Below are 20466 nucleotides of genomic sequence, written 5' to 3' on the forward strand. Positions count from 1 at the left end.
GACGGTTCAACGTGTGCTCTTCAGGGCGACATTTTTCCCTCGAAGCTGGATAAACGGTGACGTGCACACACGTTAGAGACGAACGAACGAACGAAATCGGGAGAAAGAAGGAAGAGAAGTGGCGGAGAAGGCAAGTTTCGGAAGCCGAACAGCGACAGCCGATTGCGAGAGAGGTAAAGATCGATAAAGAATTTCGACGTCGGTCCGTTGTTTCGTTGCTTCTTGCGTTCGCGAATGTACCAGGCCACCAGACAGGCCGGTGTCTCTTTGAATCTTTCATCGACTTGCCGCGCCTGCGAAACCGGCCAGTTGCTTCGGCTGATTTTTTCACGAGACACGGGATCTCGCAACGCAGAAGCGAAAATTTGCCCTTTTCTTTCACTCCGAAGCTACATCCGCACCGTACTTGGCTTGTTTCGATTCAAACGATAGACGAAGTTGTCCTTCGCTGTCGGTTTTTTTGCAGGCTTCCAATTCTGGACACTTTTCTACGCGAACAACGATGAAATGTCCATTTAGATCGAGAGTAAAAGTACAAGCAAAGAACGAAGAAGAAGAGAAAGAAAAAGGTGGGCGATGTCTACGTGAAACGAATCGTCTTCCCGTAAGTTGAAACGAACAGCGCGTAAGAAAGTTACGTGAACGTATTTCACGGGAAATTTGGGACACTCGCGATGCGAAATGCCATTTGTTTTGCAATTGTTAAAGGTGTTATTGCGAATAAAATTTGCTCGTCCCTCTATTTACACATTTTCTCTTTTTACACGATATTTCAACCCTTTGTCCGAGCTGTCAGCTAGATTTAACTACGATGTCCTCTTAGAACAGACAGTTGAGTGCAAGAGATTAAATACTTTTTTTTGTACCGCGATGTCAGAAGATACAGAATTGTAGACCAATTGATCGAAACGTTCAACAAGAGCCTTGCAATTTCAAACGAGACTCGGAGGGACGTTGCGGCGAATATTAGCAAATTTATGAAAACTTGGCAGAAGATAAGTCTGAGAACAAATCGTCCGAAGAGGTTCGCGATTAACGACGAGAATGAAGTCGAACTTGGAAATATTTCAAGCGACGAGGATAATGAGTTTGTGCCAATTGAGAAGGAAAGGTCGATTGTTTTGAATTACAGTAGCGAATAAAATTTATTTTCGTTTCCTGAAATGTCATTATCATTTCTTTCTTTTTTTTTTATTAATCTGTATGAAATAAATGTTTCGTTTTTTTTTTTTTTTTTCCCCTTTTTTTTTTTTTTTTTTTTTTTTTTTTTTGAAATAAATTTTTTTTTTTTTTTTTTTTTTTTTTGTACCGACAGGCTCGATTTACGTGATTTTCATTCGCACGTGGATACTTCGCGTATGTAAATGGAGGGACAGGTGTATTTTCTTCTCTTCTCTCCGATTTTCATCCAGCGCTCGCTTCTCGCGGACAAGATCGGCAAAACGTCCCATTTCGTCTATATTTGCGACACCTCGTCTCCCCGTTTTTACGAATCAGTCGTCCCTTCTTTGTTCGATCGGTTCGAATTAAGGCAATCGTGGCATCGTCCGCATCCGTAGCTCCCGCCGCGAGAACACGAGTTCTCGAGGCATCTCTTCGGGAGGTGATTTCGGATCTCCGAGATTTCAAGGCCATTTTCTCCAATCGACGATGCTCGACTCTTACGGTCTCGTCGTTTGTCCCTTACGGTTGTCGTTCGTACAAAGTAAGCCGAGAGAAACACAGAACCAGAGGAAGAGAAAGCGAGAGTAGAATAGTTTATTACCATAGTAGCTACTCGAGAAACCACTAACGTTTCTATCGTCGCTATTTGTGCAAATGCACGATATTCGTGCAAAGAGGAAAAGAAACAACAATATTCTCTCCGCGAGGAGAAAGAAATGTAAAGAGAGAAAAGAAGAGAAAGAGAGAGGATCGCGTCATGTCGATTGGTATTATGTACATAAGTCAAGTACTACCTACGTATGTGTATGCGTGCACACGCCGGACTGCGTGGAGCCAGCAGCTCGAGACCGGCGATTTTTCTCATCCGTTCGAGCGATCGGTTTCTCTCCTCTCGCCTAGCCGTTTCGACGATCGGACCGGGGCGACGGGACCGAGGTGATCGTCCGGCTTGAAACGATCGACGACGAATGGTCCGATCCCGAAGGGGCTTGCCGTTACTCGCCACCAAGCGATAACGCCTGCACGATCCGAGGGTCTGCTTTGCTACCCTCCCGGAACTCCTCCAGCGTCAGCTTGTCGTCGTGGTTTTTATCCATTTGATCGAAGATCTTGTCCACCCTCTTCTGCGGCGTGTTCTCGTCCTCCGCCTGCGGCTGCTGACCCTGAAACACCACGCAATCAAACAACGATCACGTTTCATTTCGTTTCAGACTGTTGCCAGAAATCGAGTTGCAACTTGCAGTCGTGCCAGCTCTGGAAACAATTGTTCCGACGATATCCGTGTGCACAGGGTGTTCCGTATAAAAATGGCCACGCAATTTTCTTTTAAACTATAGAGGAAAATGTTTCAAATTATATTTTTGTGTATTATTATTTTCGCATATTATTGTTATATATTTTATATATTTCATTTTACATTATACATTTTTTTATAATTTTATAAATTATACAATATAAATTATAATTTTATAATTAATTGTATATTTTTTATATATTTTAAATATATTTAATATTATTTAGTATATTATATATTTTTTTATAATTTTATAAATTATATAATATAAATTGTAATTTTATGATTGTATAATTTTTATATATTTTATATATTTAATATTATTTAGTATAGTATATACTTTTTTATAATATTTTATAATATTATATTTGTAATATTGTATATTTTTTTAGACTTTACAGTCTTGTAGCTGACATCAAGACGAATTTAACAACCTGGATAATGTTGGTGTTTCAAAGTCATTCAGATTACCTTTCTTGAGCATCTACAGATCGTTTTTTACTTATAATATTCACAAGACACAAGGTGACCTTGGGCATCAATCATAGGGATTTATTCAGTCCCTAAACGACAGTTGCAAGACATTTTGTTGCAAAACAGTTGCACTACTCTCAAATGTGAAAAATCGTATAAGGGACTTGTTAACAAATTACTTTTAAAACGTTGGAAAAGGCGCAATAACCTTGAAACACCAACCTAATTCGTTGACTCCATCTTGATGTCAGTTACACGACTGTGAATTCGAAAATATACAATTCTATTTTAAAAAAACAAAGGTCTGGGAAGCATGATCACCTAGACAAGATTTGTGGCCACTATAGGATACCTCGAAACAACGTGTTTTACTTAAATCATTTTTCTTCATAACGAATGATTTAAGGGAAAATTACGTGATTAGCTTCATATAGAACACCCTGTATAGATACATGCGTGTGCACTTGGACTTGGCTATAGAACACGGAAGAGCCAGAAAATCATTTAGTCGGCATTGTAATGGCGAAAAGATAAAGTCACGAAAGAGAAAGAGAAAGAGAGATAGCTTCGGTTAATTCGAATTTCTCGTGCCGGTAAGTCCTTTGAATAAAAGCCTTGGAAAGAGCGATGAGTTTAACGCGAATCGAATCGGGATCGACCGGCAGGCGACAGACTTTTCTTCCCCGTTACACTGATCATCTACGATCTTTTACAAGGTTTATCGTGCAGTCTCCATATCTAACACGCACTTTCGAAATAAATTACAAACTCTAATTTTTTCCTTTTATTTTATTTTAAGCGATTCATCTATCGACGCCGTGAAACCTAACCTAAATTTTTACGAAATGTCACATCCGTCTCGGCACATTCGCGACCGATAATGTAGTCCTACGTAATTACGAATTCTTTAACTGAATGCCGGTAACGTAGTTCTGCGTTTTAAATTTGTTAACTAAATATCGGTAACGTAGTCCTACGTCACTTCAAAATTGCTGCTCGACTTATATATCACACCAGATGGCGGAATACATTTTCATTTGTCTTGAATATGCGAAAATCATAATATTGAAATTATCCAAACTGTAATAATATCGCTGAATATAGTTAATACAGCAGTGTCAAGTTTGCAAAGTGAACGTAACAACACTTGTGATAAGCGTAAATTGATTATTCACCACCTGTATTTTTTTTATCAAGATTATCAGAAGTATCTTTGTTTTAAATTTTTATTAGGTTATGTATTTTCTTTATATGTTGCAGCATTTAAAAGAAATCTTTACCATGGAAGAAGCAGATAATTTATTGCGAATAACGTTTACGCAGACGCGTTTTTTGGTTATAAATCCGAGTCATCCGAATCCGATGATGATGGTGACACAGGCAGCGATGTTTTGGTACAATTCAAACGAGGGAGTATCAGAATAAGAAAACTCGATAGACAATCTGATACAATAGATGATATGATCTACTAATATCATATCAAAAATTAATATTTTTTCGAAAGAGACTTTGGAAAATTATTTCCGCCTTAAAATCGACGATCGCGAGTGTGTTAAAAGAGAAAAGTACGTTGCAGCGTTACAAATTACCAGTTAACCGTAACAGTTGAACGTAGTTTAGTACTTAACGTGGTTTATGAGAGGAGGCAACCAATCGCGTTCAACGTTTATTTCTGGTGTATTGTACTCGACGTTGCCCGTTGGCCAGAAGAAATCATTGGATTAACGCGTTTCTTTTTGTCGTTGGTGTCCCAGTTTGCACGTGGAGTCCGATTCGAGCGCTGCCAAAGTGAATGGCCAACAACTTATTTTCTCCTCTTTAGTTTCAATTATTAGGAATACCGCAAATGTCGCTTTTGTTTTTCCACCAGAATGAAAATTTCTGATTTTTGTTGTTACAGATAAATATTAGTTTATTACGTAGTCTCCGTTGTTTATTACTAACTGATGTTCAAAGTTAGTGATTCATAGGAAAAATATTCTGCAAGTGCCGATCTTACAGTACAACATTGTTAAAGCATTTACTCTTTAAAAAGTATTTTGTGAACCGGAAAAAAATGATAATTCGATAGAGCCAAATCAGGATAATATGGTTAATCATGATAATATGTGGTCGTATTTTTAAGTCACAAGTCGACTTAAAAATACGATTAAGCGAAAAGTTGCATAGTAACATTCTTTGCTCTTTGTGCTTTATATACTCTTCACAAAAGTCGTGTGGAACCCATACACACTCCTTGCTTGTATAGATTTCCCGTTTGGTGGAAGGAGATGCTCCTGTATAGTGGACCAGAAAGCCTCAAGCCTATTCACTGAAGCTAAATCCTGAACGATCTGACGAGGATTCAATTTAATTAGTGAACCAATCAATGGCCATTGGCCTCCCAGAAAGAGGAACGCCTGAAAGGCTAAAATCACCATACCTGGCATCTACGAGTATTCGAAAACTTTGGATATACATTACAAATTATATTAGTTGCCTTGGTAGCATTATCATTACCAGAAATTCAAATGACTCTGATATATTCTTCCATAAAGTTTTTCTCTTCACTAGCCGTGTGTAGTTGAATGAGAAACTGAATGACGAATTGTACACACATACTTGTATGGAATTTGGAAGCAGTTATATGGAACCCAAGTGAAATCTATAGACATTTCGAAAAGAGGTTGGACGTAAGGAAAAAGACGACATAAGTTTGGTACGGTGCCCCTGTTACATAATGAATATCTGATATATTCTTCCATAAAGTTTTTCTCTTCACTAGCCGTGTGTACTTGAATGAGAAACTGAGTGACGAATTGTACACACATACTTGTGTGGAATTTGGAAGCAGTTATATGGAACCCAAGTGAAATCTATAGACATTTCGAAAAGAGGTTGGATGTAAGGAAAAAGACGACATTAGTTTGGTACGGTGCCCCTGTTACATAATGTTACGACGATTGAAATTAAAATTAAAATCGCGTTAAGCACGTACGGCGATTCGACGCGAATGTATGAAACATTCATCAAACACTCGCGGCGTACTAGAGGAGACGCTTTCGGCGGCTAATAAGTCATTTACGGCCGGGAAAACTTTCGGCTTTCGACAGGAGCGTTTACACGTATAACGAGAAAACTCGAACGCTCGCTCGTTAACGTAGAGGCTCGAGCGAGGAGACAGATGCTCGAGGCACGGAGTTGACCGTGTGTTGCAACGCGGTCATACGCACGTATGTGTGTATGTACATGCATATTTCTCGAGTATAACACGCGGTTAGCACACGGAAGTCGCGTATAATTTCAAGATAGGATCGGAATAAAAGGGTGCCGCCGCGACTCGGTAAGTTCTCGATAAGAGTACGATAACAGCGACTCGTCGCTCTCCGTTTTATTTTATCGTCGATCAGCACGGTTGCACGCGCGACTTTTCCAACGATTTTCCTTCGTCGATCGCGCTCGCGCCAGAAAATTTTCGTTGAAAATTCTCGAACGTGCTCGTTCGTTACCACGAAACCGTCCCGCATACGCAGACGATAATCATCTCCGGTTCGATAATCGCCGGGGCGTGCTCGGTGGCTTTCTCGATCGGCACAATCCGCGAGTCACGACTGGAATTTTCTCGCTTTATTGGCGCCAATGCCAACCCGACGCGTTATTGATAACGTCGTCGCCGAGTTTCTCCACGTCGGCGTCGGCGTCGGCGTCGGCGTCGCCGTTCCGCCGAGGAAATTCGGGCATCGATCGGCCCGAAGATTTTCCTCGAGTTTTGCCACCGATCGTACGCGATTCATACGTGAAAACAAACTGTCGTTTCAACGAGAATTGTTCCTAAATTCCGTAGAAACTTTGCGTTGCGTTGCTTCCAAAAGCGTGCAAAAACTCGAGGCCATTTCATGGATATATATATATATATATATAGATAGATAGATAGAACGCGAGGCGCCGCGACGCGACGGGCAATCATCGGCCGCGAAATTATGTTTGAACAAACAAGGGACTACGACGTAATTACGAGATGTAATTGAGTTTGATCGCAGCTCGTTACTCGCGATCGGATCGCCCGTCGCTGTTACTTCGAGATAATAATCCGATCGATTTTTCATCGAGAGAGTCGTCGTTTCTTCCTTGCCTCTGAAACTCGCAGCCAGTATATACACTCTCGCTCTTATTGTTGGTGTTATATTGGTGATACAACGAAGAATCTGTCGGGAAATCTTGATACACATATGCAGTGGATGTAGAAAGTTTTTGTACACTTGATGAGAAAATTGTCGATACTTGCAACTCTTACAATCTCGTAGGAAGAAATCGTACAATAGGATTTTAAAGGATTTTTGTAAAGAGGAGATTTCAATCTTCAACTTCATGGTGGATTTAGTTGTGAAGGATTTTTCAGTATCCAAAATTATTGAGAGAAAAAATATTTGTACTTGTACTCTGGAAGAAACGAATTCAGTACTCTGAAAGTAAAGGCTTCGCGATTGAAAATGAATTTAGATGGTCTACGAATGCTTGTTGTATTCGCTGTATATTAACGCTTCACAGATTCTTTTGAGATTAAATTTTACAACAAATTTTAAAAGAGTATACTAAGGTTTTGTAAAGTATATTGTGGTAAGTTGGGGAGTGATGGCCCACTTTATATATATATCCTAAATATAATCGATATAAAAAAAAATATATTTCTGAAAGTGAAATGATAAGTATAAGTTTATAATGTTACAGGCAGAAAATTAAAAGAATACTCATAGATTTACGAAACAAAAGAAACATATTCTAGAGTTGGAATGCCAAAAATTCTGGATGCCGCATTTACGCTCAGTTTGCCACTTTGAACTGCCTCGACGACATCTAACAATCTTTCATTTATCCATAATTCTCTATTGTTTGATTTTCTTTTATATTTCGTTGGCATGATTCTCTAAAAAAATATTTACTAACTGTTAAGCACAATTTCATGCTGGGTCAATTCTCTCCTAAAAAAATTGGGCCATCTAACCTGATAGTCTGGGCTGATAACTCGCTTGCTTTTTTTTATAATGATACGATAATATCTTATTATAGAAATGTACTAAACACTATATTAACACACTGCGTTTCGAAAAAAATCATTACATTTCGATAAAATGTTAGTAAATTATAGTAAATTATAGTATTGGATGAGCAGGAAACTTTTGAGACTGTTCAATTATACACATTATCAATTATACATAATTTGCCTTATTTTTCAAGAAGAAAAGAAATGAACGGTTAATATAGCTTGTGATAAACATACGATATACTACCACAAAGAAACTGAAAATTGACATTTGATAATTTATATTATATTGAGGATCGACTTTATCAAGTTTTTTTCTACTTTTCTTTCGTACAATTAATTAATTTGGTAAAAGAATGGCTCAAATAACGAAACTAAAAGAAGTGGCAGTGTATCTGGAGCATCGCATGAAGATTTAAAACGTAATGAAGCAAGATTTACAACGTTTCGACAGGACGTGTCACGTCGCATCAGAACGATATATGTATGTACTTACCACCATCTCGTACATCGCATCGACGATATTATACATTTCCTCTCTCGTGATGAAGCCATCGTTATCCACGTCGTAGAGCCGAAACGCCCCTGAAAGTGAGAAACAGAGACTGTACAGGGTGGATAGAGAAGTTTGCCCGTGGATGATGAATTCCAACATCTTCGATTTGATGGAAATACATGTAAAGAACCTACCTCAAAATTGGCCTTAAGCTTGAATGTCAAAATCGAAATCTTTTTTTGCATTGTATTCTACTCATCACGAAGGTAAGAGGAATTATAGGTCGCAATCTAATAATTCTTTTGAAAAATGGCGAAAGAGTTTCTCAATCGTTAGCAACACTGCGGACGCGTGCGTGCTAACAGCGACTTCATGATACTGAATTAGGTTTCGCTAACATTTGATTTATCATAGTTGCAGCATCAGTGTGAGTGTAAATAATCAAATGATAAAACTGACTGTTAACTGACTGTTAAATAATCAAATGATAAAACTGTTGTTCGAAATGTAAACGTTACATTCGCGTGCAATGTCCACCATAAAGTCGCTGTTAGAAACGCATCCTGTACAGGGTGGAAAGAAAAGTTTGCCTATGGCTATTGTAACAGATGAATCCTACACCTTCGATTTGACGAAAATACATGTAAAGAACCTGTCGCAAAATTGACATTGAGCTTGACTTTCAAGGTCAAACATTTTTTCTTTTTGCATTCTACTCATTACGAAGGTAAAACTTTTCCAAGAACCATAGGTCGCAATCTTGTAGTTCTTTTGAAAAATGGCAAAAAAAGTTTTTTAATTGCGCTTATGCTAACAGCGACTTTATGGTTCTGGATGCGTGGATGTCTATTTTAGGTAATTTTTGCATTAGGTTTCGCTAACATTTGATTTATCATAGTTGCAGCATCAGTGTGAGTGTAAATAATCAGATGATAAAACTGACTGTTAACATTATATAAACATTACGTAACATATACATTCACGCGTCCAAAACCAACCATAACTGGCCAACTTGTGTCGCACTCGCTTCACAACTTTGGAAATTTCAAACGTTTCTTTCCACGGGATTGAAAGTGTATGCAATTGTCTTGCATGACGCTCCAATTCGTCTCTCTAGCTTTCTAACACTAGAATTGCCAAAATGGTCAAACCGACCAATTTATTAATTTATTTCAAAAATGTCACAGATACGAAACAGCGAATTCTTAGAGATTTAAATGGTCTTTCGTGAAGCATACAAACAAAAGTTTGAGCGTAATTTATTGTGTATTTAAGCAACGCTTTTACTACTTTAATGTCCCCGATGGAAATTTCGTGTCTCAAACATCGATGGTTCCGGTCTGTTAATTCGAAGTCTTGTGCCGGTCAACTTGGTCAGAGGCAAAGTGGCGAGCAGTTTACTTACAGTGGAGTTTCTCGTCCAAGTTCCCGCGCGACGTCACCGACAGCGCCCTTATGAACTCTTCGAACTCTATCGTACCGTCCTGCAAAAAAAAAAAAAAAAGAAACAATAGTTCGTGCAGCTTGCTCGCCAATCGGGCGGAAATCTCGATCGTTTCTCGACAGACCAAGTAGATAGATATATATCAAATCGTCGAGATAATTGCACGCTTTTCAGATCTGATCGGCTATTTTCATCTTCTCGAACAGACTTCTCGTCTTTCGAAGAAAACGAAATTGTTGGCAGCAGTAGTAGTAGTAGTAGTATAGATACGAAATTAAGGACACTCCATCGTGTTTCCCTTGCGGATAAACGGATGAACGAAATTGCAAGGATCGAGTAGTTGACAGAGTAGAGCAAACTTTGGACACGACATTTTTTATCGACACACGTTCACTCCCGTTAGCGTTCGACTTTGAATATCGAACGTCCTGTTGGATTTACTTACGCTGTTCTCGTCGAACACTCTGAAGACCAACGAGGCAAATTTCGACGGATCGCCTTGAGGAAAGAACTGCTTGTAGATCTTTATGAAGCCCTGAAATCACGCAACAGGCACTCTTATCTTCGAGCCGCCTCTTTTCTTGGCGTTTCTATTGATTTTCGTTTAATTAACGTGCCAGCTGAAACGAGGTCATACCTGTTCCGTCAGCAAGCCGTCCGGGCAGTCTTTCAGGAATCCTTTGTGCCTAAACAAACGGTCGTCGTCAAAAGTTATCGAGTCAGTTCTTACTCGAGCCGAGCGCAACTCGTGCCTCCCCCCTTCCGATTACCATTTTCTTTTATTCTACAAACGGACGGACAAACCGATAAAAAATCACTCGTTTTGCCGCAGAAGTCGGATAGTGGAAGCTACGGATCTAACGAATGTATCTAACGCTAGCTCTCCGAGTTGCTAGCTATCTATAATCCAGCTACCTTACGTATCTACATACGTACACTCCCGCTCAAAAATCTTAGGGCTCTTTTATTTTTAATATTTGTTTATTTTTATTTTTATTTAATATTCTTTTATTTTTAATATTTTTAATTTTTATTTTTATTTAATATTCTTTTATTTTTAATATTTTTAATATTAATTTTTATTTAATATTCTTTTATTTTTAATATTTTTAATTTTTATTTTTATTTAATATTCTTTTATTTTTAATATTTTTAATATTAATTTTTATTTAATATTCTTTTATTTTTAATATTTTTAATTTTTATTTTTATTTAATATTCTTTTATTTTTAATATTTTTAATTTTTATTTTTTATTTAATATTCTTTTATTTTTAATATTTTTAATTTTTATTTTTTATTTAATATTCTTTTATTTTTAATATTTTTAATATTGGTAATTTTTATTTTTAATACTCATCGTGGATTATTGTATACAAATATTTTCTGATATAATAATATAACAGTATAATAATACAGTATATTGACAGAGTTTTTATTCTAAAGTATGTTTTGTATTTATAGTATTTTATATATTCTAGTATATATTCATTGTATTTAAGTATGTTTTATATTTATTCATTGTATTTAACTATATTATATGTATGGCATTTAATTTTAATTTAAAACAAAATGTGAATAAATTTAATTTTAATTTTAATTTTAAATATGTATGTAATTTAATAATACAGTACATATAATACGTATAATATAATAACTTGTAATACATATAATACAATATATTAATATATTAACAGAATCTTTATCGTATAAAGTATGTATTATATTCATTGTAAAATATGTATTATATTCATTGTATTATATTGCATGTATTGTAAACATTATTGTAAACACAACAATTTATATTGTTGTACTGCATATTGCGTATACAGTTTGTACTTTTATATTGTGTAATTCATATTGTAAATATCTAATATTTGTTGTATAATTACGATTTATATTTATTGTACTATTTTTTATGAATATTGTACTATTTTTATCATATAAATGTAATTTGTCCTAAGATTTCTGAGCGGCGGTGAAGAGCATAACTAAACACATAACGATGAAAAATTGTCGATACTTTAAATTGTTATATTGTCGTAAAAGAAAATCATAGAACAATCTACTTGAGTTCATTTTGAAGCGTAAGGCTTCTAGAACTAAAGCTTCTTTGACGGTCTTTTTTTCAAAGATGTTTTTACATCGTGCAGCGGCTGGAAAATTGAGAGTACTTCTATTTTCGAAAATTGTAAAAATTCAAACATCTTTGGAAAATTTTTTTTCATAATAGTCTTGAAAAAATTTTTCTTAATAATTCCTTAAGACTTGCCATACAATTCTGCTATTTTATTGAACTTTGAACATTAGAATTTAACGACGAAATGTTACGATCTCTTAAATTTTTGTCGTTTAACATTAATATTCAAAATAAAGTGACGAAGGAAAGCAAGTTTTAGAGAGGAAACTTCAAGGCCGTGATAAATGGAAGTCAAATAAAATTTTTCAGTGTTTCCACACACGTGTCAATTTTTTTTTTTTTTTTTTTTAAAGAAAGGAACACTTTTTCGTTCGCTGCGTGACGTTGAAGTACCTTGAAAAGAAAAAAGAAAAAAACGAATTTAGGGCATTCAAAATAAAAGCTTCGCGCTTTAAAATGAGACTATCATACGATCCTTTTTTTTACGAAGTTGTAACGAAGTTTAAAGTATCGATAACTTTTCGTTGAAATTAATTTTCCGCGGTGCAGGCTGATTACACGGAAACAGTTTGCGTCTGCCAGAATAGTGACGATAAGAAACACCGGTTGGTAGAGTTTTCTTGGCCAAGGCAAAACATCCTACAAAAAACGCTAAACACGTTCTACTTTCTCTCTCGTGCTTCTCTTCCTGCGCTCGACGAAATACTCGATGAAATATTCGCGTTAAAGTTCCACGTGCGGGTTTGGTTTCGTTCGTCTAATTGTATATCGGTCACGCTCTTGAAAGAGACGACCCAACAAAGATGAGGAAATTGAAGACGCGACTAGAGCTTCCGTTTGACCGATGCCACGTGCAACTACCCACAACGGGATCCTTTCACCCGTGCAAATTAATTTTCAAATTAATTGAAACCCGAGAGTTGGACTCTGAGACTCTGAGAGATAGATGTCCGCGACACACTGCGATTTCCATCTCGACGGTTGTGGAAGAGGGGGGGGGGGAAGAGGCGCAAAGGAATCGGTCGGGGGCCCCGAGGTCCCGGCGGAAACTTGCAACTGTTGGCGACTCACCATTGCCGGATCTCCTTCTCGGTAACTGAAACAGAAAGCAGCGAAAACGCTTTTAATCGAGTGCACCGGGCAAGGGTAAGGCAGGCTAACGAGGAGCAAAGGTTAGCGAAAAGTGCTCGGCAAACAGAGGGGAATATCTCGAGCGGAAACTAAGCAAAAGCCCCCTACGTAGGAGAAATAATACTCGCGCGGGCGGGTCGCGAGAACGTCGAGCTATTTGAAATCTGGTCTTCAGATCTGGGCGAAATTTATTTCGAGCAATAATTTGTACATAAACTTTTGAAACGATACGTACTTTAGTACTTGGCAATGGATAATGGATTTCAATTAACGTAGCTCATTTACGTACGTCAGTCAAAGGAGTCTGAAGTTGTGCAATAAATCGAACAACTGATTATTGAAGAAAATAATATTTAGTTGATAATTGAAAATTTGTCTTTGGACAACGTTCGTAGTAAATAAACGAAAATTTTTAAATTTTAATTTTGAGTTTAGATTGTTATTTCAAATAATAATTTGCGAATAAATTTTTGTAACAATGTTCTTCGGTATTTGGCAGATAATGGATTTCAATTAACGTAGCTCATTTACGTACGTCAGTCAAAGAAGTCTGAAGTTGTGCAATAAATCGAAGAACTGATTATTTAAGAAAATAATATTTACTTGATAATTGAAAATTTGGACAACGTTCGAAGTAAATATCAATGGAACTAAAATTTGTAATTTCTAATTTTCAGTTTAGGTTGTTATTTCGAATAATAATTTGTGAATAAATTCTTGAAACGATATTTGTATTTCTTCAATACTTGGCAAATGATGAATTTCAATTAACGTAGCTCATTTACGTACGTCAGTCAAAGGAGTCTGAAGTTGTGCAATAAATCGAAGAACTCATTATTTAAGAAAATAATATTTACCTGATAATTGAAAATTTGTCTTTGGACAACGTTCGAAGTAAAGATCAATGGAACCAAAATTTGTAATTTCTAATTTTGAGTTTAGGTTGTTATTTGCGAATAAATTATTGAAACAATGTTCTTCAGTATTCGGCAAATAATGGATTTCAATTGGTACGCAGCTGGTTCGGTCAGTTAAAGAAGTTTGAAGTTATGCAAATAATCGGCAAAGTAATAAATTGAAGAACTACTTATTTGAGAAAGTAATATTTACTTGACAATTGAAAATTTGTCTTCAGAATAACATTCAAAATAAATATCGATTTACCAAAATACTCAAATGAAAAGAAAATAATCAACGAAAATCAAACTAATGTATTACTGTGTGTGTTATCACGGCAGAATTGTCTTACAATTAGCTTTCATTCAATAGGACTCTCATTCCTCAAACATTTGGCCTGTTAATGAACAAAATTTGTTAAAGTTACAAATGAGAATAATCATGAATATCATTTCTGAAATAACTTTTTTAAACAAATAAATAATTTAAAAATAATATTATTCGAAAATTTTTCAAAACAGCCACGTCTGCTCGTACTTCGTTTCGGTTCCTCGACGCGACGCAACGCGCCTTGACCCGGTCGAGAATCTTTTGAAATCGATTTTTGCCTTGATCGACATAAATTGAACATGTTCGATAGATACGAAGAAAAAGAGAGAGATACAGAGACAGAGAGAAGGGAGATTCGTTGCTCGAAGGAAGGAAAACAAACGCGGGGCGAGGTTGGAGGAGGTCTTGTAGCGAAATGCGTGGTGGCCCGCTTCTTTCGTTTGTAGGCCAGTGAAAAAAATAACCGCGTTCCAGATTTGTGAATAGGGGGGTGTATCGGATGCGCATTTACGGCAGCGGCTCGGCAAAAAAAAAGAAAAAAAAGAAAATAAAAAAAAAGAAATTGATACCGCGAGAAAGACGATCCATCAGCGGGGAAAAAGCGTGTTTCTCGAGTTTTCATCTCGACGTGCAATTGCGTTGGCGAAATGGTTTTAAAATGGTTTAGGCCAGCGTGAAGCGGTGGTCGCGACGCGATCTTGTCCCACGAAAGTCGTCGATTTCTTCGATAACTATTTAAGTTCCCTTTTGATAAATCGCGCATGCATAATGTTTCTAGCAGGCCGGTTCGAGCGTGCGGCCTGACTTTTATAACCTTCGATAAATTTGCGCATGGTTTTCGAGCCAGCACGCAGTGACCGAGACAAGGCCGCCCCTATGTTTTCGGATATCTACACGCCACGCGTTCTTCCTTTTCTTCTCTTCTCTTCTCTTCTCTTCTGTTATTTCGCTCTCGTGATTTTCACTCGCGATTCTTCTGCCGTCTCTTTCACAGCTGTTTCGTGAAATGTTGCTTACAGCGTTGCCGTGAAAGTTGAAAATCGAAAAAAAAAAAAAGAAAAAGATTCGTGTTTCTCTCGTCGTCGATATTAACCCATTTGCATCGCGAAGCGAAATATTCCGCGAATAAATTACGAAACGCGGAATAATTCGCGTGCAGCGATTAGGAATCCTCGTAATATTTATTTCTTATTAATCTATTTATTAATATATCGGAGACTCGGAAGTAAATTGATATAAGCTTGTATCAAGTGAATATCTTTCTTCCATTAAAACTGTCAATAATTTCGATAGTAATGTTATTTTGATAATTATATCATACACTACATTAATTATACATTTTAATTTTAATAATTTCAGTTCTTACATTGTAATAATTACGTTATAATAATCATATATATAGTAATATTATAAATTAAACTGTTCTCTTGACTGAAGATTTGGTCAAAAAGGAGGTTAGTTTTTACAGTATAAATTGTAATATTTTTTTTTTATAATTCTTCCGATTTATAATGAAAAAAATATATGGTTCAATTAAAAAAAAAGTAAAGATGACCTTGGAAATTTCAAAACCCATAAAAATTGATACGCCATATTTTCGCCTCCCTTAAAACCGTACAACTTTTGTATTAAACTTTTCATTAGACGCATAATTTAAAAGTTCTTGCAAGTGTGCAAGTTACGTGAATCACCCTGTGCATGTATATCCCGTATTCTGCTATTTCATTGCAATTACTTAATATTAACAGAAAATAATAAATATCTAAATCGAGATTTGATAAATTACTATACAAATGAAGTTACTAATAAATTACAATACACGTGCAGTTTACAATACAAGTGAAATTATTATTAAATTACGATGCAATTTGCGAGTTCACCTCTTGCGCTGGCAATTGATTGCGGACCATAACGAGTGACCGAACCGTATACAATAATTCGTCGCTTTCTTTTTCTTTTGAACTCGTCGGTATATCACTGAATAGAAATTATTAAGAAGTAATAAACTTATCATTTATTATACCATACCTTATTATTATTATATTATATTATTATTATATTATTGTATTATTATTATATTATTATATTATTATATTATTATTATACTTTATTATACCATATCTGGGTTATATTTAAATATACTTAAAACTGAGAAAATGTTGCAATTTGGGACAAAAAATTCTCGACGTGCGCAGCGCTACGTAATAGGTTAACTTCTTAGTTCGCAAGACCATAACGAGTGACCGAATATAATAATTCGTCGCTTTCTTTTTCTTTTGAACTCATCGATATGATATCACTGGATAGACATTATTAAAAAGTGATAAACTTATCATTTACTATACCATACCTTATTATTATTATATTATTGTATTATTATTATATTATTATATCTTATTATAACATACCTGGGTTACACTTAAGTATACTTAAAACTGCGAAAATGTTGCCATTTGGGACAAAATAGTTCTCGACGTGCGCGGCACGTCATTCCAGCGCAAGAGGTTAAGTCGCGAGGTTAGGCTAACACAGGTTAATACACACGGTCAACTATATCTTATATCTTTCTACTTAACAAAAAAGCATCTTCTCCGTGAAGTTTGATCAGCTGTGAATGCTCGAATATCGTTGGGGAAGAAAAAATTGCGGGAATCGAGCGAACGTAATACAGCTGGTTCTCCCTCCTCGTAAACTGAATCACCCATTTCGCGGCTCGTTGATTCATCGACGCGTCATGTCGCGTCGCGGCGTTCATCGACGTGCAAATCCAGCAACAAAGGATGAAAATTGCCCGTGTATAATTTTCATTTGGTCGTCTCGTTATCGGCGAGGAGTATTTTAGGCATAGTCGTTAGTTTCGCGATCGCTCGTCGCCGGAATCCCCTGGATGGCGTTGTTTGCATTTTTACAGGGGGAACCGAGGCGATATGTTTGATATTTACATTCTCACGATGAGTACGGAACGATCGAAGCCTGTTGATTTTCGACGCCGTGAAATCCACCTCTATGTGTGTGTGTGCGTGTGTGTGTGAAGTTATTGGCATAGGCTCAAAAAGTGTACAGGGTGTCCCAGATTTGAAACTTCAAGAACGTGTAATACAGGGGACTGATAAAATTAGAAACAGAGAAGTCCTTCGGAGATTTTCTCGTTTTCTTGCTTCATTTTGGAGAAGATAAAGCGAGAAAAGAAACAAAAAGGTGTTTATTTACACTTAGTCGTTATCTTACAATATTTCATAATTTGTTGCCATCTATATTATCCACTTGATGAGGATGTTAGTTTAATTGAAATGCAAGTACTAACGTCGAACATTAACTGTTCTAATGATATACAAACTACGGTCTTGTCTTTCTGAATTACACTTAGTCGTCATCTTACACTATCTCATAATTTGTTGCCATCTATATTATCCAATTGATGAGGATGTTAGTTTAATTGAAATGCAAGTACTAACGTCGAACATTAACTGTTCTAATGATATATAAACTACGGTCTTGTCTTTCTGAATTACACTTAGTCGTCATCTTATAATATCTCATAATTTGTTGCCATCTATATTATCCAATTGATGAGGATGTTAGTTTAATTGAAATGCAAGTACTAACGTCGAACATTAACTGTTCTAATGATATACAAACTACGGTCTTGTCTTTCTGAATTATTTACTTATGATTACTTATTTATTCACATTTATTCGTGTCATTGTCTATTTTATCGTTCATATTGTTATCTTGTAATATCATCTGTCGTTGACTATATTATCCACTTGACGAGAATACTAGTTGAAATGCAAGTATTACAGCGAACATTAACCATTCTGATTGCAGTTAGACACTGTTCTAATGATGTTTGATGTATAAACTGCGGTACTCGCTCGAGTTGATTGGCGTCGAACAAGCGAGTAGATCGAAATTTTCGAATTCTCTCTCTTTTCACGATTTTCCCTTGAAACGGAGCAAAACCTTTGAAAGGACTTTGTTTCTTAATTTGTCCATCTTTTTATACACTTCCGAAGTATTGACATTAAATTTGGAACACCTTGTATATACAGAATGTTCTGTAACTAATGATAATTCTACATTAAAAAAAAAAAAAAAAAGAGAAGGAATACAATTTTTTCGTTAAGGCCTTTGTTTTCGAGAGAATTGAGTTTGACAATTTATCAAGTACACGTGTATCAAGGCACTTTTTAACGAAACATATTCTATTGCCTATTTTCTTGAAAACGACGCTTTAAACGAGAGAATTTTATTTCGCTTATTTTTGCGCGTGGAATATCCACTGCGGAATTAACTGAATTCAGGTATGCTTGATGAGTCTTCAAACTCGATTTCCCCGAAAACGATGGCACTAATGAAACAATTTTATTTCTTCTTTTCGAAAATTTTTTTCGTTTTTTTTTTTTTTCACGCAGAATTACATCCTATTCGATTGTATCGCCAGTTAGGGAACACACTGTAAAGGAAATGAGGAAATAAATTAATATTATCGTTCTTGGCCAACATAGCCCGGCAATATTATCAGAGACACAAGATGTTACACGTTTACGCTGTTTGTGCGACGAAAGTTGTTCTCCGTGGATGGATTTCTTATTTTCCAGGCAAGCAAGTAATTTTGTTATGACACGTATGTTATTTCTAGACTGTTAGTTATACATAAATGCCTCAGTGTCTGCGATTTACTTTGTACGCTACGTGTCAAACCCAACTCTTTTTTTGCGTGCTTGTCGTCCGGTACCGGACAAGTTTAAAAAAAAAAATCTTTTTTGTCATTAAAGTTCCCGGGTCTTTTCACCTCCGTTTTTATAAAGAAAAATGTCTGAAGTTGAACAGCAAAAAAAAAAAAAAAAAAAAAAAAAAAAAGGAAAAATGCACGGAGGACAACGTGAAAGCGGCTTTGAAAATGCTGCTGGAAGAGAAAATAACTATAAGCCAGGTCGCTGTTACGCTTCATGAAGAAGAAAACATCGATTAGTTTGCTCGTGACATTCGAATAAAAATTTCTTTCTGTTAACATTGTTAATTTCATATCTTTCACATCTTTTTAATTATATACCTTTTTGTTGACATTATTAATTATATATAATTGTATTAACATGTATCTTACAATCTGTATTGTATTAATATTATAATAAATGATAACAATATAATATTAATTATATTATATTATAATTATAATAAATAATGATCTTTTTGTTGACATTATCAATTATATATGATTGTTTTAACATATATCTTACAATCTATATTAATTATATTATATTAATATTATAATAAATGATAATAATATAATATTAATTATATCACATTATAATTATAATAAATAATGATCTTTTGTTGACATTATTAATCATATATGATTGTATCAACATATATCTTGCAATCCATATTAATTATATTACATTAATATTACAATAAATGATAGCAATATAATATTAATTATATTATATTATAATTATAATAAATAATAATCTTTTTGTTAACATTATTAATTATATATGATTGTATTAACATATATCTTACAATCCATATTAATTATATTATATTAAATGATAATAATATAATATTAATTATATTACATTATAATTATAATAAATAATGATCTTTCGTTGACATTATTAATCATATATGATTGTATTAACATATATCTTACAATCTATATTAATTATATTATAATAATATTATAATAGATAATAAGAATATAATATTAATTAAACTATATTGATTATATTATATTATAATTATAATAAATAATGATATTATATTAATTATATTATATTAGTATATACCTTAAAAACTACTATTTAACCGAGTATTCGGTACCAGACGACGTTTATGCAAATTATTAATCCTTGATGATAAAATTTACCGGAACATGTTAACCTTCTATTCTCATTACAAAATTCTCTTCTTACGGTTCGATTACTGATCGAGAGTTGGTCAAGTTATAATTGAGAAACTTGAAGCGTGCCGTACGACCCAAACCTAAATATCTATATACAGATAAAGAGAAAGATTAAAAACCGAACAAACAGGCACGAACTGCTGTACGAATCTTTCTCTCAAGAACTTTTCTT

The 20466-nt window shown here is 35.2% G+C and overlaps 1 protein-coding gene across 1 annotated transcript; it reads right to left on the bottom strand.

Moving 5' to 3' along the window:
• Positions 1-1295: 1295 nt before the first annotated feature.
• LOC122534978 (frequenin-1) lies at positions 1296-13127 on the bottom strand (the record flags this gene model as incomplete). Its single annotated transcript, XM_043666110.1, has 6 exons — positions 1296-2327; positions 8449-8537; positions 9854-9932; positions 10338-10427; positions 10530-10578; positions 13103-13127. Coding segments are annotated over 6 exons (500 nt in total), but the record flags the coding sequence as incomplete, so codon positions are not given.
• Positions 13128-20466: the final 7339 nt, after the last annotated feature.

The sequence above is a fragment of the Frieseomelitta varia genome, unplaced genomic scaffold (assembly GCF_011392965.1).
Source record: "Frieseomelitta varia isolate USP_RPSP 00005682 unplaced genomic scaffold, Fvar_1.2 scaffold_654, whole genome shotgun sequence".
Classification (NCBI taxonomy): Eukaryota; Metazoa; Arthropoda; class Insecta; order Hymenoptera; family Apidae; genus Frieseomelitta; species Frieseomelitta varia.